The 25542-nt window shown below is 32.6% G+C and overlaps 6 protein-coding genes across 8 annotated transcripts; 4 read left to right on the top strand and 2 right to left on the bottom strand.

Moving 5' to 3' along the window:
- The first annotated feature begins 7604 nt into the window (after positions 1-7604).
- LOC104733141 (auxin-induced protein 15A) lies at positions 7605-8256 on the top strand. The gene has a single exon (XM_010452747.3). The coding sequence runs from the start codon at positions 7712-7714 to the stop codon at positions 8024-8026; it is 315 nt and encodes a 104-aa protein (XP_010451049.1). The 5' UTR covers positions 7605-7711; the 3' UTR covers positions 8027-8256.
- Positions 8257-9016: 760 nt separating this feature from the next.
- Positions 9017-9610, bottom strand: LOC104729737 (auxin-responsive protein SAUR21). Its single transcript, XM_010448733.2, has one exon. The coding sequence runs from the start codon at positions 9514-9516 to the stop codon at positions 9223-9225; it is 294 nt and encodes a 97-aa protein (XP_010447035.1). The 5' UTR covers positions 9517-9610; the 3' UTR covers positions 9017-9222.
- A 2051-nt stretch (positions 9611-11661) lies between these two features.
- Positions 11662-12286, top strand: LOC147930125 (auxin-induced protein X15-like). Its single transcript, XM_087479517.1, has one exon. It carries the CDS (start codon positions 11768-11770, stop codon positions 12083-12085), a length of 318 nt encoding a protein of 105 aa, XP_087335643.1. The 5' UTR covers positions 11662-11767; the 3' UTR covers positions 12086-12286.
- A 1678-nt stretch (positions 12287-13964) lies between these two features.
- On the top strand, positions 13965-14692 carry LOC109128142 (auxin-induced protein 15A-like). The gene has a single exon (XM_019233943.2). The coding sequence runs from the start codon at positions 14187-14189 to the stop codon at positions 14463-14465; it is 279 nt and encodes a 92-aa protein (XP_019089488.1). The 5' UTR covers positions 13965-14186; the 3' UTR covers positions 14466-14692.
- A 2113-nt stretch (positions 14693-16805) lies between these two features.
- On the top strand, positions 16806-17506 carry LOC104729736 (auxin-induced protein 15A-like). The gene has a single exon (XM_087477927.1). The coding sequence runs from the start codon at positions 17055-17057 to the stop codon at positions 17367-17369; it is 315 nt and encodes a 104-aa protein (XP_087334053.1). The 5' UTR covers positions 16806-17054; the 3' UTR covers positions 17370-17506.
- A 1323-nt stretch (positions 17507-18829) lies between these two features.
- LOC104729735 (pentatricopeptide repeat-containing protein MRL1, chloroplastic) lies at positions 18830-25530 on the bottom strand. Of its 3 annotated transcripts, XM_010448731.3 has the most exons (19): positions 25080-25501; positions 24141-24948; positions 23827-24052; positions 23623-23686; positions 23381-23525; positions 23181-23296; positions 22809-22937; positions 22466-22639; positions 22206-22370; positions 21887-22027; positions 21479-21578; positions 21200-21308; positions 21010-21101; positions 20742-20832; positions 20320-20548; positions 20144-20236; positions 19762-19810; positions 19336-19429; positions 18830-19228 (listed from the first exon to the last, which is right to left on the bottom strand). In XM_010448731.3, exons 1-19 carry the CDS (start codon positions 25428-25430, stop codon positions 18997-18999), a joined length of 3408 nt encoding a protein of 1135 aa, XP_010447033.2. In that variant the 5' UTR covers positions 25431-25501; the 3' UTR covers positions 18830-18996. The 3 variants fall into 3 exon arrangements, 2 of the variants coding, with proteins under 2 accessions (XP_010447033.2, XP_087335272.1); XR_015574964.1 differs by lacking the exons at positions 18830-19228; positions 19336-19429; positions 19762-19810; positions 20144-20236 and having other exon boundaries at positions 20389-20548; positions 22466-22642; positions 25080-25530; XM_087479146.1 differs by lacking the exons at positions 23181-23296; positions 23381-23525; positions 23623-23686; ... (1 more) ...; positions 24141-24948; positions 25080-25501 and having other exon boundaries at positions 22466-22642.
- Positions 25531-25542: the final 12 nt, after the last annotated feature.

Below are 25542 nucleotides of genomic sequence, written 5' to 3'. Positions count from 1 at the left end.
GACGGGGACGGTGGGATTTGATATAGCTCCTCGATAGACCAGTTCGTTTGTGCTTTTATATTACAAATATCTTTAACGGCAATGGAATTAGCTTGATCGACCTAGTGTGTTGCACAAAAATAGAAAATTAAAATGGGAAAATATTCTCCTAAATCCGATTTTTCCCAAAGAAGAAAATTAATATGGAAAAAAAAAGATTCTTCTATCAAAAGCAACGTTTGCTTTAACTACTATATACAGTCAGTACTCAGTAGTGCTCAATTTTTTATATAATAGAAAAACAGTTATCAAACTCCCAAAATTGAATGGCAGAAGAAAAAAATGCACACATGTCTTCTCTCTCTGTGTTGAGAGGTGTCATCGAAGAGCGTAAATCACGGACTTTGGAAAGAGTAATGGTACTGAAGAGTACAAAGTAGAAGAAGAGTGTTTGGAGTGTTGTTAAAATGTGGTTCGAGAGAGTGTGCCTGTGACACTTTCAGACAAAATTTCTTTTTCCTTTTTATTGCAGACACCCATGTGCATCTCCCTCATACCGTATTCTCTTCTTTTCTCTCTTTTTTTCATTTATTAATTTTTGCGTTTCTGATCGTTTTTCTTTTCCAACGGTTGGTTGCAGTTAATCCTCAACCTTCTCTATTTTCTTTTATAAACAAATATCTTTTTTTGTTCTGAATTAAAAACGCGTCTTAGGACACACAAAAAGATGAAAACAGGTCTGAGTCACCATTTGAAGTGAGTTCCCTTAGCAGCATGACGCCTAATTGGGTCTCAACTCTCAAGTACATTTATGCACTTATGCTGCCGACGTTTGATGAAACGGAAATACTCATTTGCAAAGGAACTTTTAATTTACTTTCTTTTTTTTTTGTGAATTTTCAGTAATTTAAATTGATCGCCAAAAAATATGGATCCAAATTTTAACCACTAGGAAATGATCACTATTTACTTTCACTCGCTACAAAGCTCACTATAATGAGAGTTTACAAAAGGAAATTCGACTTGCATAAAAAATGTAACGTTTCAAAATAAAAAAATGAATAGAAATTTTAAAATATATACTTTTAATATTTGAAATTCTAAAATAATAACCCTAGATCAATCTAGATACCCTTTAAGTAGTCTGCCTTTTTCTCAATAACCAAGAACCTGACTTCTCCGACCAAGAGCCTGACTGCACTTTTTCCATGAGATATATAACTAGCTAGATGAGAAAAGTTGGGTTTTTTTGTAAACCACTTTTCTTAGAAGTGAGGTAAGGAGGTAACTAACACTGATAAGACTTTCAAGAGATGTCTCATTGTAACCATATGTTGTAAGAAAGAGTAAACCAAAATGCTTGTTTGACAAAGGGTTAGTTCATTACATAGCCAAATATTGCAACTTTTTTTTGATAAAACAACGTGGATATAGTAAAAAAAAATATATATATATATATATATATATATATATATATTTGCATTTTAAACGTAGTTGTGTGATATCATGTAAATTGTAAAGTAAGGTATATAAAATAAAATAAAAAAAAATTTTGTTTCAAATATCCATAATAATCTTGATATTTGTTTAAGTTAAAACATGGGTGAAATTAACACCCATTTATTTATAATTATGCTATCACATTATTCCTACAAATAAACATCTAGAATTTGATTATCTAGTGCATATAACTTAGACGATAAATTTCGTAGATATCTAAGATTTGCCAGTGTTATATTAATCAGATCTGCACACTCTTGAGTGAAAGAAAATCTTCAGACTATTATACTAAGATACGCAGTACACTTTTCTACTCATTCCCGATATATCCAATCTTTGACTGAAATATAAAACTAAAAATGAAAAACTATCGTCAATAGTAAAGGTATACTCAAATATGCATGAAAAAAAAAAGAAAAAAGATTGATTCACAGACAGTAAGATTCTCATCGGTAAGTTTCTAAAAATTAGAATATTAGAATAATTTAGTATTAAGATGTCAGTAAGCTATTTTAGTATTAAGAGGTTTAGCTATTTTTCTGTTTATAGATGAGAAAATGATGTTCTTAGGCAGATAAATAATCAAAATATCATCTTCAACACGAGTAAGGTATTATGTACAGACGAATTTCACAAAATATATTTTCCATAGACGATGGGACTGGTTTAGTCACAAAACTTCGAAAGTTAGATAGTCATAATCGTTTGACAAAAAAAGATAGTCATAATCTAAAATTGAATTAATTATTTAAAGCAAACATGGTTTTGTTTTAAACAATCCCATATGCACTGGTCTTGGGAACTACGGCCCATGCGTTAGGGAGCCACCTATGTTTCTTAAGTCCTAATCATCCTTGTCCTAATCGACTTTTGAAAGTATTAAAGTATTTGAGCCATTATTTTTTGATAATTGTTAGATTCACATTTATGTATTAAAACGTCTTAAAATATTGTACATTTTTAGTTAAAATTTATGATACTGCTAATAGTATAAAACTAATGATGTAAATAAACTAATATTCTTAATAGTTGTGATAACACCGTCTTTTTAACACTGGATTACTCTTATCGTAATTAACGAGTTATGATAACACCGTCTTTTTAACAATTTATTAGGATAAGCGATTACAGAACCACCACCATGTCATAAATCTAACACTAGCAACGTAACCGCTTTGTTTCTGCTTTTTTTTTTTCCAAAATTTATAGACGTATCCTGCATTTCTTTATCCATCACTATTTTGTGACTAGTTTATCGATTATTTACTTTGTTTGTAATTGATTTGTTTTCTTACTTTAAATTCTGAAAACATAGCTAGGAACGTAAAGATCCCCCAAACCAATTTTCCAATTGTACATTAGGGCTATACATTTACGTGACACTGATACCATCTCCCAACCTTATCTTAGGTGGTGGTATTATATGTATAAAGAGATATATAAGAGATTAAAAAAAGGTAAGAAAGTTGCAAAGGTGGTCCAAGGGAAACATCATGACTTATCTCTTATGGTAGCAGCATATGTGTATTCCTATAGATGTTTTTACTGTTTTGTCTTTTTAGGTGTTGTCATTTTGTCTTATAGATTCTGTGTTTTTAACATACTTCAGTTAAAACTACCACGGCATGTGGCCAGGGTTGGCCTGTTTTGGGGTCGAAGACGGAAATAGTGATTTATTTTGATTTTAAAATATAATTTTATCATCAAGTTAATTACAATTATAATTTAATTCATTATATAAATAAAACAAAAATATTGACCGTTATACTTACTTAAATGTTTGTATTTGAATTGAGGCCCGAAAAATTTAAGAATAATAGAGGGAGTTTGACGCCATTGCCTCAAATTTTTGTTACATAAACACGACTTTGCATGTGGCATTGACCCAGAATGCTGGTTGTCCATAAAGTGAAGATATTTTTATTTTGTAATGAAAAAAAGTGAAGATACTTGAATGTTGAATAACAAGAAATGTCACGACTTACCCAAATATGGCGTGTGGTTTTGAGTTTTTTCTTATTACTTCAGAAAGTTACTTTATGTTGTAACCTGTCCGTGCCATATTTATTCTGAGACCTACACTTGCTATGTGGAATTCAGCAGTGCTAATCTAACAAAAACCAGTATATATATAGACTAGCAAGTACCAAAGGGTTCAACTACAAAATATTTGTACCGAAGTGTTGCATTATTTCACTATTTATAACTTTTTTTTTTTTGATAACTCACTATTTAACTTTTTTTTTTTGTTTTAAACTTCTACCGGTGGTTGGAGACTTGGGCGTAGGTCTGTCTTATGTTGTTTGACCAAAAAGGGTAAGTTAAATAGCGATTTACATGACAGGATGGGAGGAAAATGATTAGTAAGGAAAAATAAATAGACGTAGAGGTACGAAGTCATGCATTTTATTTGTTAGGTGTTGCTTTGCATGTTCTGTGACACAGGATGGATCGTGAGAATACGTGATTGAAAGAAGATGACCATGAGCATATGGGACCATACTGTTTTATTAATTTATTTATTACTAATTATTATATTTTTGTGTATGTTTTCTAAAATTTCTATTGGCTAGTAAATCAAATCAATTGAATGGATTTATTTCCCACAGTGAATGTTGTCGTTCTTCGTTGGTGATGTTGTTGTTTGATCGTGACATTAGGGTCAGTGTGAGCATTTGAACGCCATGTTACCCCCTTCATGCACCCCTTTTCTTTCTTTCGTAGACTTTTTGTCATTAGAAACCATATATAATGTGTTGTGTGTGAGATTAATGCCTTTAAACCCCATAAATAAAATCAATTGAAATCTTGATTTTTTTAAGGGGAAAAGATCAGATAACATATATATATATATATATATATATATATATATATTTCTTCATGCATACAATGCAAAAATATTTCCTTTTTTATATAATAAGAAAAACTCTACTTTCCAGATTCCACTGTGCCTCGCTCGTTTTATCACATATTCCTGTCATGCACGATGACCATGGACCATGGTAGTTACATTGTGATTTGTGAATACTGCTGTGCTGCGTCAAAAGTTAACTAATCAAAAGCATTTATTGAATTGGATTGAGATGAATTAGAACAGCTAATTCCGGACCCATCCATATTGATATCATAAGCGTCATCAGTGTCTATATATCCAGCTAGGTTGGTACTTTGAAGGTGTACGTCGTCCAAAATATGTGGTTGCTTCTCTATTTTTATGATGTGATGTTTTTTTGTTTAATGTTGTCTAGTCGAATTAATAAGATTGAACAATATCAACGGAAACTTTGAAAATTGATTATTTGAATAGATGTTTTTGTTTTCCCCCAATTTTGATGACTACAGACCACCTCACCATTACAAGTTACAACTACATTTTGACAAATTAATGTTCAACATAACATTCTGAGTGTTATATAAAGGGAAAGAATTAGGCTTTCTAGGTTACTACTTCATGTCCAATATGCTAAATATTTGGGCCATAATTAAACGTCTGGGCCGAAGTTAAATATAGATCCATTCAAGACCAGATAGAGATGTTTAGGTCACTTTCGCATCGTTTGGGCGAGGAATCAAAGCAAATGTCCGCGATGCTTGAACTTCGATTTATATCTCAAACATGAATTGACATATATACATAATTCTGATAGATCATTTAAATATTTTTTCCAATGGTCATTTTGTCATCTTAATTATCAATAAGTAAAAATGAAATTGCATTAATTTATACATAATTTCGTCTCAGTTCGCTTTCTTCTTGTTTACGGTTTACGAATTTATTTTTAGTTCATCCGAATTCACATAATACTGTATATGTAAAGGTATATTTTTACAAAGTACGTATTTATACGGATAAAAGGGTGGTTAAAGTTCGGTATTAGCATTATCAAAATTATTATTTTAATCCAACAAAAATAAAATAAATCTTTTTTTTTTTTTTGATAGCAGGATCAATCTCATAATTTATATTCGAGAAGTTGTCATATATCAAACGCCCCCTCTATAATTTAGTGGGTCACATCACATGCTCTCTAATTATTTCATATGAGAAGCTATTATCCGAAAAAGGGAAGATGATAGATGTAAAGCCACGAAAATGAAATCGCATAAACATGGATATCCACGAATGGACCGTCACAAGATCTTCCAATAATATTTAGCTTTTTTCAGTCAAACGAAGAGAGTCAGTGAGTTGATGATGAAGCCCTCGTGTTGAACGTAGCTGCCAAACACTAGCTAACATATTCAAATCCACCTAATTAATAAAGCTTCGGAGCACAATTTTTTTTTTTTTGCCTTTTTGACCTCTATTATGTCAACAGGGTCAAGAGGTCACGAGGATATAACGTATACATAAATAAGTGGACATTTCAAGTTTCCTATTTTAATCGAAACCATTATGTGTAAATTTCCTAATATTTGGAGAATTTTTATTTGACCTATATTATTGAAAGTTTTCATGCACACTAGCAAGTTGGAGATGCATCTATAGTCACATGCAGTGTATGTAGGCGTCCGACTTGCTCGTATATATTAAAAGTTAAATTCATATGTTTAATATACTGAAAATAATTTTGTTTAAAAGATAAATAGAAAAAAATTTCAAGTTTTGTTTTAAAGAAAGATTAATAGAGTTCTTGACACCGAAAAAATGTACAAAGTTCGAAACGGTGATCTATGTTTCCGGCTGAATCGAAACCAACAGAAAAATCTATTAGACACGTACAATATATAATAACGTTTTTTATTTTATTCGTATGGAATTATATATGAAATTAGTAATTTTATTTCGATTAGCCACTTTTAAGAGAAAGCATGACATATGAGGTGGTAGATATATATATATATATATATATATATATATAGGGATAGTCTTTATGCTGATAATGAGAAACAACTAAACAAAGAACTATTAGTTGAATTTGTCTGAAAGAATTTGGATTTTGTTCATTTAGCTTTTTCGTTATTGCTTTTTATGGGTATGTTCAGTTCATCTGTATATATATATGCACAGCATTATCTACAGTGGTTGCAACAAATGCAGATGCTTTTGTTCCCGCCCGAATAATTTAATTTTTTTCCAAGGCTGAAAAGTATCGATTAAAATATCACACCGTAAAGGTTGTATCACATATTACGAAATTTGCGATAGATTTCAGTAATGGTACATTTATAAAAATATACGTACGACATGCAGATTTACAAATTAAGGAATTTTTAAATTTTAATTCAAACCATTATTTAAATTAGGTAGTCTGAAATATTTAAAATCGGATTAAATGCCTCGAATTAGGATCGTACACTGTTACCTGGATATTACCTTTGCGACCATGGTTTTTTTTTTTTTTTTTTTTTGTCTCTCTGTTTTAGATGGGAAACATTTAATACTCAAAATCTAAATAATGGTTTGAACTTGTGGTAGATCGATCTAGACAAGTAGCCAAATGGTTCCCGCTCTCTCATATTCTTAATCTCTTATGTGTATGTTTTAAGGACAGTCTTTATGTGGAACCAAATAAAGTTAATCTAATAATCTGCTAGTGGTTTGAATTCAATCTTGTATAGAGAAGCGATAGATAGTCCAATTAATGTTACCGGTATGAGTCATTCTCTACTATTGCATGTGGCCTATTTGATAGTATAGTGCTATACTGCTATGATCGATCGTATGAAAAAGTTTGCTTAATATGGTATACGTCAAATCACGCAGGCCTTGTATCTAACAAAGGATTGTATATATCCAATTTCCGAAACACATTTTAACATATAGAAGGAACGTATAAAGTCTTTATCGAAAGTAAAAATTAACTTCTTACAACTTGATGTTGTTAACTTGTTTCTACGTACACTATCTTATTTTGGTTCTATTCATATAAGAGAATGGTAGGGTCTTATAATTCATATTAGGAAATGGTAGGGTCTTATAAACATGTTTCACGAAAATGAAAGAAAAACAAAGTGGTTTCTAAAAGGACAAGGCATAAGCATGTGAACTTCATCCATTAGCTCCACCTGATATGTTCCTCAAACTATTACATTCTTTAACAACTTGCGGTCAGAATTTCTTTTAATTCCCTATATATACTTTAACAAACTTAGAGAAACTTGCTTACAAAACTAAACCATATTTCAATAGAAGCCCAAGACATTCAAACACTCTTGGTCAAATAATCATCACCTCAAAAGTTCTTCAAAATCTTCCTTTTTAGTTACGTGCATTAACTGATCCTCAAAGATGGGTATCCAATTGGTCGGACTGTCTCAAGCAAAGCAAAAGCTTCAAAGAAGCTTATCGGCGAGAATCGCCAGCCTCTTGGCTACGTCGGGTACTAATAATGTCCCAAAGGGTCATGTGGCCGTCTATGTGGGGGAGACTTATCAAAGGAAGAGATTTGTGATACCCATATCGTATTTAAACCACCCATTGTTCCAAGGTTTGCTGAACCTTGCGGAGGAAGAGTTCGGGTTCGACCATCCAATGGGAGGTCTCACCATTCCTTGCACTGAAGATTACTTCACTGCCCTAGCTTCTATTCTAAGTGGTTCATGATAAGGGAGCTCACTGACTATCACAACATTCATTAATTAAGTTTCTTTATACAAAGATATCTATGTTTTTTTTTTTGTGTATTTAAAATGTATTTTAAGGGGAGAAATAATAACTCGAGACTGAGATACTAAGTGAGTCTCTTTCAAATTTTGATCTAAAATGATCTTGTGAGTTCTTAACCATTCCTTTTGTAAGGATTTCTGAAAAAATAATCTAAATTTTTTTCTGTCGATTTATTTACTTTTGCTATTGATTTATACAATTATATCTTTGCTTATATATACATGTCATTTTTATAGAAATGAAGAAAGAACTTCATAAATCATAGTGTCAGATTTATTTCTAACATATATTTGTAACTGTATAACAAAAAAATCTAGACAATTTTGTAATAATGAAAACATTTAAAGAAACTAAAAACCATAGCACGATATATCGAGTTACATATGGCAACACAATCTCTACACATCCGATTGAATTAGTGTGTTCCCATCACAAACAAAAGTCTTTCATAATTTATATTTTTACCCCAATAGGCCAATACTTTGAAGTTGTTATTCTATTTTTTTTTTCTTTTGGTTTCGGAATTTGTTATTCTTTGGAGGAGTTTCAAAAATTGCATGTTATTCGCCACACGATATGTAACAAAAGGAATATTATTGTACGTTTATCTAACTATATACAATCTAATATTTCCACTGATTATAATTTATAAAATGTACAACGAAATTGATCGTCTATTAAAGACAGAGACATCCCATGCATATAGAACAGTCCAGAAACTCACATATAACTATATAAGTTAATAAACAAATTGAAATGAACGTACGATAGATCTAACATTTAGAGCTATTTACTATATAGCCTTAAAATGTGAAATCTCATTAGCATAGTTAGAACTATCGATAAATATAAAATGCCTCAGTCATCTCCGGACCTTAATGGTAAAGATTGATGCTTTTCTCTGGTAAAGAAAAACTTCCAAGCCAATTATGCAATTTTTTATTTCATTACATTTTGGTTTTGATTTGACTGTACAGTTTTCTTACATTAATTTTTTCTTCCAAGCCAACATGTTGTAAGCCCCCACGGACCACAGTAACATAAATATATAAAACCCTTACGAAACGGATCATCAAACCAACCAAATATATACTAATAGTCTAAAACCTTAGACTAACTTATCACTTTTGGTACTAACGATTCAGACGAGAAGTGACGTCAAGAAAGACATGGTGAGGACAAGGGATCGTGAGGGATTTCCTCTTATGATCTGTGCCGAACTCATCTTCGGCTTGATGCAACAAAGCTTGGAACAAAGGATGTTTTAAGTAAGATATTGGAACCACAAATCTCTTCGTCTCTTCCGCGTCTTCCCCAACGTATACCGTAAAGTGACCCTTTCGTACGTTGATTATGTGTCTTAAACGCGATATTCTTTTAGCGGCTATTCTCTTGACTTCAAAAGCGATATCCTTGAACTGAATCATATCTATCTTTCAAATGAAATAAATTTGTTATAGCTTGAATGAAGATGCTCCCTGTGTATAGGTTTTATTACTACGTCTACTTTAATTTATAGGGATGAAGGTTTGTTGCTTTAGGAGTAGTAATTTCATTGTTATAATTATTAAAGGATTTTGTAATATATAAAAATAGTAATTGAAATAAATAATAGATCTGTAAGTATCCAGAAATATATCCATTATGATATGATATGATATGTATTTTTTCTCTAATTTAATGAAATTATTATCTCTCTCTTAATGTTTTTAATGATTATCTATCACATTTTCTCAATGTTTTTTTGTCAACTTTTGATTTGCAAACAATGTAAGACTGCACACCCAAACAAAAAGGTACCTATTATTTTTTATTTTTGGGGCAAAAAAGGCACCTATATTTAAGATGAAAATCATAAATATTTGTGAAAATCCCTTTTTTTTTTAATATCCTCATAAATATAATTCCTTAAAATTAGAATCAACCAATTAAGATGTAAATGGATGTATATATACAGATATATTCTTATATTAATATATATATATATTATCTTTTCCTTAAACATATCTAAATTTTACATTTTAAATAGCATCTGCTGAGAATCTTGTATTCGCCGCCGACACTCATAACTTACTAGAAAGTGAACTTCCTTTCTCACAAGAATATAAGACAAAGAGTAACAAATATGCAACAGATTGCATGTGAAGAACAGATTTAACTACTTCAAAAAAAAAAAAAAACACACACACACACACACATTTAACTATACGAGGAAACCTCATCAGGTTTGAGAACCCTCCGTTTTACTTTCGGAGTAGCTAGTGACGAACTGCTCGCTATGATCGTGGGGTTTACCGCTTAAATATAAAATCTATTAACTATTTTGTGTAAACTATATGAGTTTAGGAATTTTAAGTCGCAGTTTGTAGGTCTAATAAACTAAAAACATATGTTAAATGGAGCACATGAAGCGTCTGCAAAAAACGTTAAGACGAAGGAGTTCGACATAGAACTTAGGAGTCAAATATTATATACCACTATGAGCTCGACAGAGAACTTAGGAGTCACGAAAATCTAGTGGCAAGCTAAAGTGTCCCACCTCCAATAATTGAGCTCCCCGTATATTACATACTACGTACTTGGTCCAATAAACTTTGGTATATATATAAAGTTAATTAAAGATCTAAAATATAATGGAAACATAAAACTGAGACACATTTTTTCAATTCTTCTGTGCAACTCTTCTCTAACATAGAAAAGATATAAAGGATACAAACACTAAATAACTCTTTTAGGTCTAAATGCGAAGAACATATATATACATACCACAATCATATATAAGATAAGAAAAAAAGGTAGTAGGCCATATATAGCAAATAGCAACAGATCTATGAGGATTTTGTTTTCGATCTATAACGATCACTGAACAGTAATATGTTGCATCTTCAAATTTCAGTGTAGCCACAATCACAATCATCCTCATATAATCACATGCAAAGTTGTACAAGTCAGATCAAGTTTCTTCACATTTAAACCAAAAAAAAAAAGTTGTACAAGTCAGATCTTATCCAATGGTTGATCAAAAAGCTGCAATTTTAAACAAAGAAAAATATATCAAATATTAAATATAATACTTGTAAGAAATTTATTATTTCAAAACATATATAGAAAACCATCTCGATACTCATCTTTCGTCCCAGCAGTACGGCCCCTAGTTTGAGAGCGAAGGAAAAATATACTTTAAAGACTTTGAACTTCCAAATATAACAAACAATCTCCATCGCTAAAAATGGCTCAAGAACTGGACCCACTTATTAGTCTGATCCAGGTCACACATTATTCACCATTTCGAGGCTCTAATTAAATACACATACGTACCCAACTTTTTATATTTGCAATTGCAATCATATAGGAGGAACGTATGTTATGTGCATTTTATTTTTTCTATACGAGTTATAATTTATATAGAGATGAGCTAAGCCATGTGAGCCAGATGGATGACGGAGGGCCCAACAGCCCACAACTTTTGGGGAGCGGGTTTTATGTAATCAAAATATCGCATCCTACTGTTTTTTTTAGCATTTAAGTCTTTTTCCTTATCTTGAAGTTACATACTTTTAAGTTTACTACTACTATAAATAGAAACTTCTTCCCCTGCGTTGTCTATCAAGTCATTTGATTCAAGAAAAAAAAAAAATTTACTCCTCAATTTTATAAGTTGCAAAAATAAAGAAGAAGATGGGTTTAATGCGGTCGATGCTTCCAAATGCAAAGCAAATATTCAAATCACAATCTATGAGGAACAAAAACGGATCACAATCATCAACAACAACTTCAGGGCTTGTTCCGAAAGGTCACGTAGCGGTTTACGTTGGAGAACAAATGGAGAAAAAGAGGTTTGTGGTTCCGATAACATACTTAAACCATCCTATGTTCAGAGAATTCCTTAATCGCGCTGAGGAAGAGTGCGGATATCATCACTCGATGGGTGGCTTGACGATACCTTGTCGAGAAGAGTCGTTTCTTCATCTCATTACTTCTCATCAGCTGCATTGAAGAACGCATTCGTTGATATATAGTAGCTTTAAGGGCTTTAGTGAAAGCTGTGTTTTTGTTTCCTCTTTTAAGAGGAGAATTACTTTTTTTTTTTTTTTTTTTTTGAACGAAAGAGGAGAATTACTTATGTGTGTATATGATGACAGTACTTGTTCAGAGCTTAAGTTGTACTTTGAAATAAGATTTGAGAAGTTGAACTAATATTCAAACCATTAAAAGCTCAAGATTTAAATATTTTACAGTAAAAACGGCGGTAAATAATTAAACTATTAATGTGGATAGTTCAACAATTTAGAAAATGACTGACTCAATTTTATCCAAATTCACTATAAATATTGCTCTGTTTGCCAAAAAAAAAAAACCAATTTATGATATCTCGTAAATTGAAAGATTCATCTTGAACTGAGAGACCAAAGTTTGGCTCTTCCTTAAATGGAAATATACACAAAACTTCGCATACCCCAAATATCAGTTTGAGATTTTGTTAATATTTCTCGAATTATAGAAGAAAATGTATACGAAAGATATTGTTTCTGACCTAATACTTACTTTTGAAAAGTTATACAAAGTAAAAGTTTGGAAATCTGAAAATAATAGTATTGAGCTTTACGAAAATGTTACATGTTTTTCTTTAACATAAGCCATGGGTTTCTTTAACATAATCTGAAAATGTTACATGTTTTTCTTTAACATAGCGATGATGCAAAAACACTAGCATAAAACATGGTAAAGTATAACACGGTAGAAGTCATACTATCTCTATAATAGTACCGTACGTGTAGAAAAACATTTTGTAATAAAAAGATAAAAATTTCACATAATATGGAATCTCTATTATGAGTTTATTTAATTTGTTTGTATTTTGAATACCCAGCTCTCTGACTTACATTATAAATATAGTATCTCAAAAGAGAAAAAAATATATAAGACTTCTTTAAGGGATTTAAAGTATTTTAAGGAATGGTGGATCACATGCATTCTGAAGAAACTAAAATGGGTTGTAAGTGATGAATAACACTAGTATGATCTAACCGTTAATAAATCAAAAGAAGACATATTTCTTCAGATAAATATATAATATTTATTGAAAATGATTGAAACAGTACTGCTGAATTTTATTATATAGTGAAACTTGTCATAATAAATGAATTAAATCATATCTAAATTATTGCATAATTAGATTGTCAAGGCTGATCATGTTACTCTCCGTTATTAGGAAGATATAATTGTGATCATAATAATGGAAATGAAACACGTGACCATTTTTTCAATAACTGCAATTTCTTGGAATAACTGTAATTGCCCCTAATTTATATATACATGCCAATAATAACAATTTTAATTAGTTTCTGTGGATTTGTTGAGTTGAGCCTATATTGAACTTCTACCTAAAAATGCTCTCTTCAACTTGATTCAACATTATAAGAACCCAAAGAAACCATGCATGTTCAATGTTTCTCATTTTCATGACTCCAAGCTTAGTAGCAAAGATTTAATAATACAAATTTTGATAAAGTCAAATTAATTTAAGATACAAAAGGGTCCTCTTAAGTGGGCTATAGGGCAACACAAATAGACTAAAAAGCCACCATTTTCAAGAGCCAACAATAGACTTGTCAAAAATGTCTATTTTCATCAATAAGGACACTTGTTTGTGTTGTCTATTCATCATAACCAATAGGACCAAACTGGTTTGCATGTAATGGCCAGAGATTTTAATAAGTGACAGAGAGTGCATGTGAGTCCTGCAACAACGGTGGGTCCACTATCTGATTATATTCATTCTTAAGTCATCCAGAAATCAGAATCAGCTTGATACCTTTTCTAGGTAAACCCTAGTTTTTTTATTTTTATTTTAAAGAATACCATGTGAAACCCTGCAAACTCTTAATATTTAAATCCAATAAAATCTGTATTATCATTAAAACATTATAACTACGAAATTTGGTTCCTTACCTATAAAGAACTCTATATATAACAACAACAACAACAACTGAAAGATAAACATAAACTCCACAGAAAAGCATCAATCTTTCTCTCGTTTCATAAAAAACAGAGTATCTCTGTAGTCTGTAGATCTATATAACTCTTGCTTTCAGAGATGGCTATTAGATTGTCGCGTGTTATGAACTCTAAACAGTCCCAAAAACAGCAAAATCGAGTCCCAAAAGGACATGTTGCCGTTTACGTCGGAGAAGAGATGGAGAACAAGAAGAGGTTCGTGGTTCCTATCTCGTATTTGAACCATCCTTCGTTTCAAGGTTTGCTTAGTCGAGCAGAAGAAGAGTTTGGTTTCAATCATCCAATAGGTGGATTAACGATTCCTTGCAGAGAAGAAACTTTTGTTGGTCTTTTGAATTCTCATGGTTGTATTGTTTGAACTTGAGAGACACATCTTTCTTTTTTGGGATCGATAGCCCAAATTCTTTTTATAGAAATTTTCCTTTTTTGGTTGTTCCCTTTGTTCATTTCTTCTACAAAGGAGAACAGATTGTTAATCAGCATGTAAATACGTTATTAATGTGTAACCAGTCAAGTCAGGTTATACTCTTATGTACTTCCAGAAAACATTGATGAAAAAACGTTCATGTTTTTGAAGATTATAAATTTTTCCGAAATATTCATTACGATGATTGATGATTTGTACGAAGAATCAATAATTACATTACACATAAGCCTGACCTAATCACTCTGTCATGAAAAGATCATTCACATTTTTTTATAGTCGTTACGTGGCTATTTGAATACGTACGCTAGTTTAATTACATTAAATTGTTATGACTTAAGATTTATTCAAATTGTCTTAACTAATTAATTACATACGCTATTCATCGCGAAATCCTACTATATTAATTGGGAAGTACAAATATAAAAATAACTTTAAAATGTGTAAAAAATTACATTCAATTGCCATTGTAAAAACTTAGTTAAAATTAAATAATTAATTAAATAAATATTTATAATTCAAAAAACGAAAATAGGGAATATCAAATAAAAGAAATTGTAGAAAAGTATAAAAAAAATCTGTTAGAATCAAAACTAATTTCTACTTAAAAAAAACTAACATATAAGATTTTTTTTACATGTTAGTTATATCTTTTTACTTACTTCACAACTATAGCAAAGATTTTAAAAAGTTTAAATAATTTTATTCATTACATGCAAATTTTTTATTGACAGGTTTTCAATAAATATTTTTAAAATACAAAAATTATAATGTAAGAAACAAATTTTTAATCACAAACCATTATAAATAACATAATAACAAAATAAATTATTACAAATTTTTATCAAAAAAAATTCAGCCTTCGGTTTTCCGCGGGATAGTATCTAGTAATTATAGAAGTTAACACATAGACCTGATTATACTATTAGTTTTAGATTATTGATAGTTATGGGAATACGATCGAGGGATCTACTCAGAGCAGCATATGCAATAGAAACCTTTGTACTGGACCACAACAATTTCATTTTCAGTTTCGACAGAACTATATATCAGATTACTTAATAATTCTGACGCAACAAAAAAAAAAAAATTCACAACTGTAACATTCAAATATATATTTTTTTAATTTTGAAAAGCCATCAAAATTTTATAGATAAAGGATCCGAACCAATTTTTTAAGCATAATACCATAAAGCTTTTGAACTGGCCATGTTCTGGAGAAATGATAGGTATATATATATCTTAATCATAATTTTATTTTTCGGCTGATTGTGATGCTTTAACTTCTGTATCATGTTGATATCATATAGAGGTATATGATTTGCAAATACTTTTAGTTTGAGTGTATATGGTATTTAGGATCATGGCAGTTGCATCGTGTATTATAAAGAAGTTTTAAAGAATGACATTCCAACAAAAAGATCACAACAGCCCTTTAGAACATCCCGAAGATTTGACAAGATTCAGATCATATCAAGACAACAACAATGTTATAGTGTAAAATATGATGAATTAAAATTTTACATGTTCTACATAGATGCGATACGTAAAAGAGATTTCTACCAAAATAGATAACAAATAATAATTAGCTATAACTATGCATGTTTGATATTCATCTCGAAAAGGCATACATGCTACAATACATTAGTAATTTCTTGGATAAAAGCACATATGTATATACTAAAAATGAAAGCGAACGTCTATGAAGACACACCGAATTAATGATGCTATCCAAAGATACCAAATGTGGAGTCTCCAACTAGAAAATTAAGAATAATTTTCTAGAAGCATCCATGTGATTAGGGACTGAAATTTGGGTGATAGATACGACTCCACAAATCAACGATCAAATTTTCAACAAATTGAAGATATTTGCGGCCGTAATGATTTGCTACTGATCAGAAGATTCGCATCAATCAGACGAAACCAATCCAATGATTAACCAAATTGAGCATTTATTATATATTCAAATCTGAAATATCAGATGGGCTACATGTATCCTGAATTTTTGCATCATGTTCATTGTAATATCATCCAATGTGCCAAGTTGCCATATGATCTATCTTCTTTCTAAGTTCTTAGGCCACTTGTTACCCCTATTATCTCTAGAAAAAGCACATATTTCTATGTTGAAGAAAAAATGAGTCAGAACTTTTCTTAATGTAATATTCAAAAAACAGTATTTATAATGATATCTTGAAATTTCAACTTAGCTTTATTATTTTTATATCAGTAAGAACATATAACTTTTTGTTGGAGAACTTGATGGATGAGTTAAGGCCATGTGAGAAGATGATATAAGTCAAACAACTTACACGAGAAAATTAAATGAAAAACAAAATAGAAACAAAAAACCCATTAAATGCTCTTAAATCATTGAAAAGTATTTTAAAAGATTTCCATTATTATAAATAGAGGCAATCGTCACCACCTTTCCTCATCTCAAAGTCTCTCAAAACATTGTGGTGATCAACAAAGAAAAAGAGAAGAAAAAAAAACTTTTATTGAAAGCAAAAAAGAAAGATGGGTCTGACCCGTTTTGCGATTTCAAATGCAACAAAGCAGATATTGAAGCTAAACTCATTGGCAAACAAAAACCGAACACCACCATCATCGGATCATGTTCCTAAAGGACACGTAGCAGTTTACGTAGGAGAACAGATTGAGATGGAGAAGAGGAGATTCGTAGTTCCAATATCGTTTCTGAATCATCCTTCTTTCAGAGAGTTCCTTAGTCGAGCAGAGGAAGAGTTTGGATTCAATCATCCAATGGGAGGTTTGACCATTCCATGTAGAGAGGAAGTGTTTCTTGATCTCATCGCTTCTCGGTTACAATAAGAAAAAGTTGGATCCGGTTTAGGAGAATTGTATTTATAGAAATCTTGAGATTGAGAATGTATCTTTTCATCAATTTTCTCACCATGTGTATTTTTTTAAATCATGGAGAATAAGAAGAATTGATATATTTCTATGCCTTCGCTAATAGCATCATGATGATTATTTCACAACATATTAATAAAAATATTAAGCTTCATTGTTTAACCTAATCTATTTACGAAAAAAAATTGTGTAAGCAACAAAAGAAGATGATAATTCCCGGGGCTGCCTATCTAAAACGAACAACTATAAGTTCATTACCGTGTCAAAACAGGATTCGAGTATTTTATGAATATTCAACTTTTAAGTGTGTTTATTCGTTATGACTTATAATATTAATTCAGTGAGCTGGATATAAGACCAAAGGCAAGCCAAATTGTATTCATTGGTTGATTATGGAGTACACTAATTGTTTTATATTGATAGTACATACTTTTCAACTCATTCCTCAATAATACAATACAAACAGATGGCGTCAGTAACTTAATTGAGAGTACTATTATACGAATTTTTTTTTTTTGTTATGGAAACGAGATGGACTAAATTACGAGTTTGTATACGACTTGTTTGAGTTGTTTCTTTTTTTTTGTTCAAATTTTGAGTTGTTTCAATAGTGACTTTATCAGAAATTACGATAAATTTGTGACTATATTATTTAACTCAAAACTTTATTGTAAGTATACCGTAAATCACTTGCAACTTTGTTACTGATAAATTTCATCTTAAATTTAGCTATATAACATAACTCTGTAGTGATATCTCCCATATATATCAATTCACTTTTTTTTTAATTATTATTATTTTTTTTTTATAGACATCTAGGGAGCTCCGGAGCTCTATTTTGTCAATAAATTAAGTTATATAATTAAAAGTTGGAGAAGAAAATAGTGATATAAATATACAAATTAGACGACTTGAGAATCCAATGAAACCGCCTAAAATATATAGTTAGAAAAATAAACTACTTCTGTGTGCTCCTGTAAACTATAAATTTGATCTGACTGTGCTTGAATCATGAACCAATAGAATAGTTATAAGTTTTGCTTTACACAAATGCTTATATCATCTACAAAATAATTGGACCTGAATTATCATGTGGTCACGTCATGGCTTTCACATGACCATTCTTTAATTTCACAATAAACTCAGCTGCAAAAACATAGGAAATGTCATAAAGGAAAACTAAATCTCTTTCATTGTTCTTATGGGGAATATTATATTTCTGTAAATCTTTTGGAGAGATATTGTATATTAAGAGTTTCTTGAATACCTTACACGAATCATTTACTATTATATATATTCATGCGAAAACGAATAAATACATAGTCTTTTTTTTTTTTTTTTAAGATATACAGATTTACCATGCAATTAACTTACTGTGACTAACATCCTCATGCAAGAACTAAGCTTACGCAGAAGAGTAATGCAACAAAACTTGAATGTCCACTTTCTGCTGCGACGCTGGGGGGAAGAATGTTGTGATGTGACATGTACTGAGTATGAAGTTCCGTGGAACTAATCCTTCAAAAGGGGGAAACAAAAAACTCTCGGAGGTTAAGGATCAAAATGAGAGACGCCTTCTCAGTTCTCACTCAAGTGACAGATTCCCTAGCCGAATGCTGCGTTGCTGACGACTGATTTGGTTCCCTAGTGGTACTTGTGATGATCTTAAATGCCCTGGTTTCCCACCAGAGAAAGGTGAATCCACCTTTGGTTGAAACCAGTTCTTCAAAGAAACACCATTGATTCTTAATCTTGAATCCTTTCTATGATAGGGTATCCCTAACCTTCTCAACAATGCACCAATTTCTCGTCCCACCCTGTCAAAAAAAAGGGATGATCTTAGAATACTATGACTTAATACATTGTAACAATAAACATCATCACTGCATACTAAAAAAAGAAGAAGATGATACTCTTAGTTCACCTTCCTGTAAGGTCAATTGTCTTCTCGCCTTCAGGAGTCGTAAAGTCCTTTTCTTCCATTGAAATGATCAAATTAATGTGAGGTATCTTCGCACCTAAAACATACATGGGCTAAAACGTCAAGAGATTTTACTGACCTCAACTCCATTTAGAAACTTAATCAACCAGTTAGATCTCCTTTGAAATTTTTTCTTCTGAAAGTATATCTCAAAGCTTAGTTTTTTGTAGGTATTCTATCTTAACGTTGATAATTTGATCGTGGACTCCCAAGTCAAGAAAAAACAAAATACCGATACCGATTCAAGGAGAACAACGACGGTAAACTAAAGACGATTAAAGTTCACTTATATCAAGAAGTCTTTAAGATCGTTCAACTAAACTTATCCTACTTTGAAAAGCAGTGATTCTAAAAAACAGGATAGCTTACCAGCTGCAAGGCGATGCTTAAGACCTTTAAAGATGGTTAAGAGGTAAACCTGCCAAAATTTATGCATGACATAGTTAGAGCAACAATCCCAAAAAATGCTAAAACAGAGAGATATTGATTTATTTGAGATATAGATTTAAGAATTCATAATCACTGTTATTTTAAAGCAAATGTATCATGATGGAAGACAAAGGAAAGGTCAGGTATAGTTGTATAAATGGATCCTGTGTCAGAAACTTTTAGGATTCTATATATCTAACAACCAGATTGAAAACTGTAAATAAAGTTAATCCATAACCTTCGCAGCTATGAATTGCTTGGCAACCAGATGGTAATCTTGTAAAAACAAGTAAATGTCATTCCACTAAGAAAAATTATTTACCTCAGCCACGTTGTTCGGCAACTCTGTCGTGTCAAAAAGTATTGGAATTTTATTGAAGGACACAGAAGGAAGAACTCCAAGAGAAGTAGCCTCCTGCAAAATTATAAAACATATAAACTTTTGTACACCTAATGAGACCCATAAGAATCTATAGCTAAACGAAGCTACCAAAATACCTCGAGCAATGAAAATGCACGAGGATCATACTCTCCAAATCCATCAACTAGTGGGAATATGTTATGTTGTTTTTGTGAAATGTTTATGCCTAAAGTTGAAATCAGCCTATCCCGCAAAGCAGCATCGTGTGGAAGTTTCAAGCACCCCAAAACTTGTGAAACTACTTCTGTAGTAGGAACTGTTCCACCTGAAATTGTCTCTCGGTAAACCATTAAGGCCATTGATGTCCTGAAAGAAAGTGAAATTTATCAATATTAATCTGGAATGATGTCTTATGTAAGTCTTTATTGAAGAAGAGAGAGTGACAATTATTATATCAAGATTGCTCTAACTCGGAAGCATCACAAGATTCTCTCAACCTCTTCCAACATTAAGAAGAAGAGTGAGTGACTTAATACTTGCAAAAGGAAGCTACACTGACCATTTATTTTCAATTTGAGGTCGCCCTGATTTGAAGGACACAACAGGTTCACCACTAGCGCAATCCTTCTCAAACCTTCGCTTGCACAGGCCTTTACAAAACAGCAAAAAAAAAAAAAAAAAATGAAGCGTAAGTGTTCCATCAATACAAACACTCTAAAATCTGACTGCATCATGATGGACGCATATACATCTAAAGAAATATGTAATTCTGAGGGTCACAAAGAATGAGGAAAGATATGAATACAAATTACAAAGTACGAGCTTACTGGTTATGCATCTGCACATGATGAAGTTTGGTGATATTCCATCTTCTTTGGCTTGAGAAAGGAGCTTGAAACTTACTTCAAAGTCATCCTTTCTACACAGAGAAAAGTCAGAAGATAATGATTTCTCAAATCTACACTGACGACTAGTGTGACCAAACGAACCTAAATAGTTCAAATTAAAATAAGATACCTTTCACTTGCTAGCATGAGCATAGAGTAAGTGATAGTATTTGGTTTTAATCCCAAAGTCTTTATCTCATTGAGATATTCCATAGCCTTGGGCAGTTGATTACCTTCACCTGTTGATAATATAAGGAGTTATACCAGTAATGATATTTTGTACGGGGTACTTCACATACTGTAAGTGCAGATATATATCATATCACATTTTTCTTTTCCATCTTGTTCTATACTATCTTCATTTTTTGTTTAAGGGAGAAGATTAAGATAGCTTTATACGAGGTCTTACACAGAGCAGTAATAAGGGCATTCATTGTTGAAACTGTTGGTCTAAGTTTGATCGACTTGATTTTTTCATAGAGCTCCAGTGCTTTCTTCCAATCCTTCGCCTGAATAACAAAAGCAAACAAATTATCAGTAGTTTCTTCATACAAGTTTAGTTCAAGAAAGTTAATGCAATCGCACCATTTCAACAATTGCAAGAGATTCCAAAGATAATGTAAACAACATCTCAAAAACTACTTTTATCAAATAAGGATCTTTTGATGCTTCCTGTTCACTTCTAGAAATCAGTGTGAAAACCTGGAACAAAATTGTGTTTCTCCTCTAGGTACCATCACGGACATTTTAATAATTTGATGTAGACAGCTAAAAACTTAAGTAATCTTCAAAAACTCTTGCAATAAGCAACACTTACGTTACAACAAGCTCCCATCAGTGAGCTATATGATATAGTTCCAAGACGTATTCCTTGAGATTTTGCATCCTGAAGAATGCCAAAGGCCTCGTCTAACATTTTTGCATGTCCTGCAACATCGATAAGTGCACTGAAAAACACCTGCAGAAGATCGAAACCAAGATTACATATACATTTCATGTTTGTATACATATCTGTAAGTAAACAACACTCGCCTCAGAATTAACTCAAAAATGAATTTTTTAAAACTAGTATGCATGGAGTAAATGACACGTCATGCCTCATAAAGATCTGCAACTTTGATCATGATGTAACATACCTCGTCAGGGGTCACGCCTTTTTCTTTCATGTCCTTGTATATACTACAAGCAAATTCCCAGTCCCCAGACTTGCTGCAACTATTCACAGCAATGGTATAAACTTCTGGAGTACCCCTGATTTCATATTTATGGATCATCTGGTAAACTTCTTTTGCTCGTTCAACCTGCAATAAACTTATTCTCAAACTATTAGAAAGAGAAAAACAGAAAAAGGATCAGATAGGAAAACAGAAAAAGAACCAGAAAGAAAGCTACACACCTGACCAGCATTAAAGCATGCCTTCATCAATGCACCGATCGTGATATGATCAGGGTCTATAGGATGCGTCTCAGCCTTCATTTCAGCTAACACATCAAAAGCACGGTCAACAGCTCCTGATTGACCACATGCAGAGATGAGGGCATTGAATACAACCCGGTCTGGCTTAACATTCTACTGCATCAAACATGTCATCAATGTAACAATGGACTTTGAGATTCCAAATCAGATATGAACATATGAGCAGGAATAGCAAATATATTTTGTAGCCATGAAGAAAGAGGATATGTTTTTTTAATCTTGACACATTTTAGGAGAAAATCCAAAATTGTGGCATGCTTACCTTAGACCTTAAAATTCCATAAGCACCAAATGCCTTTGCTATTTGTCCAGCTCTACCACAGCCATCAATAAGCGCACCGAACGTGTGAAGGTTAGCTTCCACTCCAGAATTTGACATCTGGTGGAACACCTGATAATACAACTCCACAGAATAAGAAAAACAAAAAGTCCAGAGAGAGAAAGAGAGTATAAGAGCTGTGGAGATTAATTGCAGTCACAATTTAAAACTTAATTGTAAGACAAAAGAAACGTTTCCTCTGCTGGGAGACCAAGAATAGCATACGGAACAGTCAGACAAGCATTAGATTTAACAGAAATTTAACGAACCAGCCAAGTATGTATCTTTCAGGCAAAGGAAGGAAGGTTTCTATACCTCGAACATTGCATCAACTTTTCCACTTTTCGCACAACTTGATATTAAAGTTGTGTAAAGTTTGCAATCAGCAGTCATACCGTTCTCTTGTACCAGACGCAAAACTCGTCGAGCTCCTACATAAGTAACAATTCAACATTTAGGAGAAATGAAAAATTGACAAGATCGAGGATTTGATACTGGGAAACAAAACATATCACCTTCTATGTCCTGTGAGCTTGCGCAGACAGACATTAACATATTGAATGTGCTTAAGGTTGGATTTAGAATCAACTTGGTAAAGCGAAATGCTTCCTTGACAGCTCGTTGCTTCTTGCAGGCTTTAAAGAAACTTGCATGATAAATCTGATGTGAGGTAATAGGCGAACAAAATATCAGTGACAAAAAAATCCACTCTTCATGGAAAAGCAATACGAAAGCTTTGATCCATATTGCTCAGTACCTTGTCCATGTCCAGTAGATCCCTTTGGTCCAAATCTTCGAGCAAGTTTATGCAATCCTTTAGCCTATTATATATGAATAAAAACACTCTCCAAGTTAAAAAATCTAGTATCATCTCATTGGGACTAAAACATCTCAAGAAAGAATTAGCAGCGGAATAGGAAGAAAAGGACAGCCAAGATTCAAACCAGAGAATACTTATTACCTTCCATCTCTAAGTAAACGGTTGTAAGCATCATTAGTTTCTGGAGAACGTCCATTACTATTATCTAGCTTAAAAATTTGAGCAGGGAACTGAGGCATGCTTTCATCAGTCTGGTGACCCTCATGCTTCCCATCATTTGGAAATTTCCAGTCTCCATTAACATCTTTCCTAGTGTGAGATAAACCGCCGTTACCGTGTGCCACAAGTTTTTCTTCTTGAACATCACCTGAAACAGAAACCAACTAGCTTCTCATAAAGGAAACATAAGATTGTGCCAAATCCAACACAGTAAAGTATACACATTGTCAACGTACCAGTAACCTGACCAGAACTATGTCCGGGGAATTGAGTATCAATTATACCATTGTTCTTGTGGTCCAGCAATAAACTATTAGTTGCAGAAGTAACAGTAGGAGAGACTGCTTTAAGACTAGTCGACCTTGAAGACTTGGCTGATGAATGATTAGGCCCATAAAATGTGTGAATCTCTTCTCTCTTACTCTCCGTGAAGACGCTGTACTCAACAGGCTTCTGGAGCAAACCATTGTACTCAAACTCTAGCGCACGTGTATCATCTACCACAAGTGGAGAAGCAATCGACTGAATTCCCACCACTGCTTGTGAAAAATCATACTCCATACTCTTCTTCTCTTCGCTGCTTTCAACTTGTTTTTCAGGCGTTTTTACTTCCAAGGTAGCTGATTCCAAAGCAACAGACCCATTAACTATGGAAGATGAACGGGACTCATCATCTACTAAAGTATGTTCCTTTGCAACTGTGCTGACACTGGCGACAACAAACTGAGAATCCTCAGCTTCCACATCCGTTTGTTTGGGCAAAAATGAATCATACTCCATCACGGTACTTTCCTGAACTCGATGAGCCTCCTCTTCTTCCAACTCCATCACTGTAGTTCCCTGAACTCGATGAGCCTCCTCTTCTTCCAACTCCATCACTGTAGTTCCCTGAAGTCGATGAGCCTCCTCTTCTTCCAATTTGATAACACTTTTTTCCTCCATCTTACTGAACCCTCCATTAATTCCCACAGGACTTCCTTTATGAACATCTCCATCTAAATGTCCACTTTCTCCGCCATGAATCTTTGGAGGAGATGCTGTAACCTGAAAATTTTAGCTAGTCAGAATCAGAATTCTTATCGAATTTTATAAAAAAGGCAGCAACTTGATTATATATTGATACTCTAATGGAACTAAAACCTAGAATTGGCTATAATCAGAGAATTTGAAATTACCTTATCCGATGAGTTGCGTTTCCTGAAAGAATTGTGGCAGTAAGCGAAAGCAATGGCGGAGAAGGTAGTGACAGCAACAACAACAAGAATCAAACCAGAGTCGATAGAAGCTCTAACAACTAAACGAGGCGATCGAGTATAATAAGAGCGACGAGAATTTCGTTTCCCGGAGCGAGTTCGAAGATTATTATGAGGAGAAGAAGGACGGAGACTGTGACAACAACCGAGAAAATCACGGCGGATGGAGCGGAGACTAGAAGCCGGAAGAATCACCGGAGAGTATGAAGTTAGGGTAAGGTATTTAGACGATCTAGTGGTGGTTGATGAGACGAAGGTGGAGCTAACCTCCATTGGAGGGAGAGGCGACGAAGAGAAGAGAAGAAGATTGAGAGGATAAAGCAGTGAGCGAAAGAAAGTGAGGATATGAAATAACGAACGACCGGACTCCTTTTGGATTGTTTGC

Source organism: Camelina sativa, chromosome 12 (genome assembly GCF_030686135.1).
Source record: "Camelina sativa cultivar CO46 ecotype springtype chromosome 12, ASM3068613v1".
NCBI lineage: Eukaryota > Viridiplantae > Streptophyta > Magnoliopsida > Brassicales > Brassicaceae > Camelina > Camelina sativa.
This window is presented reverse-complemented; position numbering and strand designations above follow the sequence as displayed.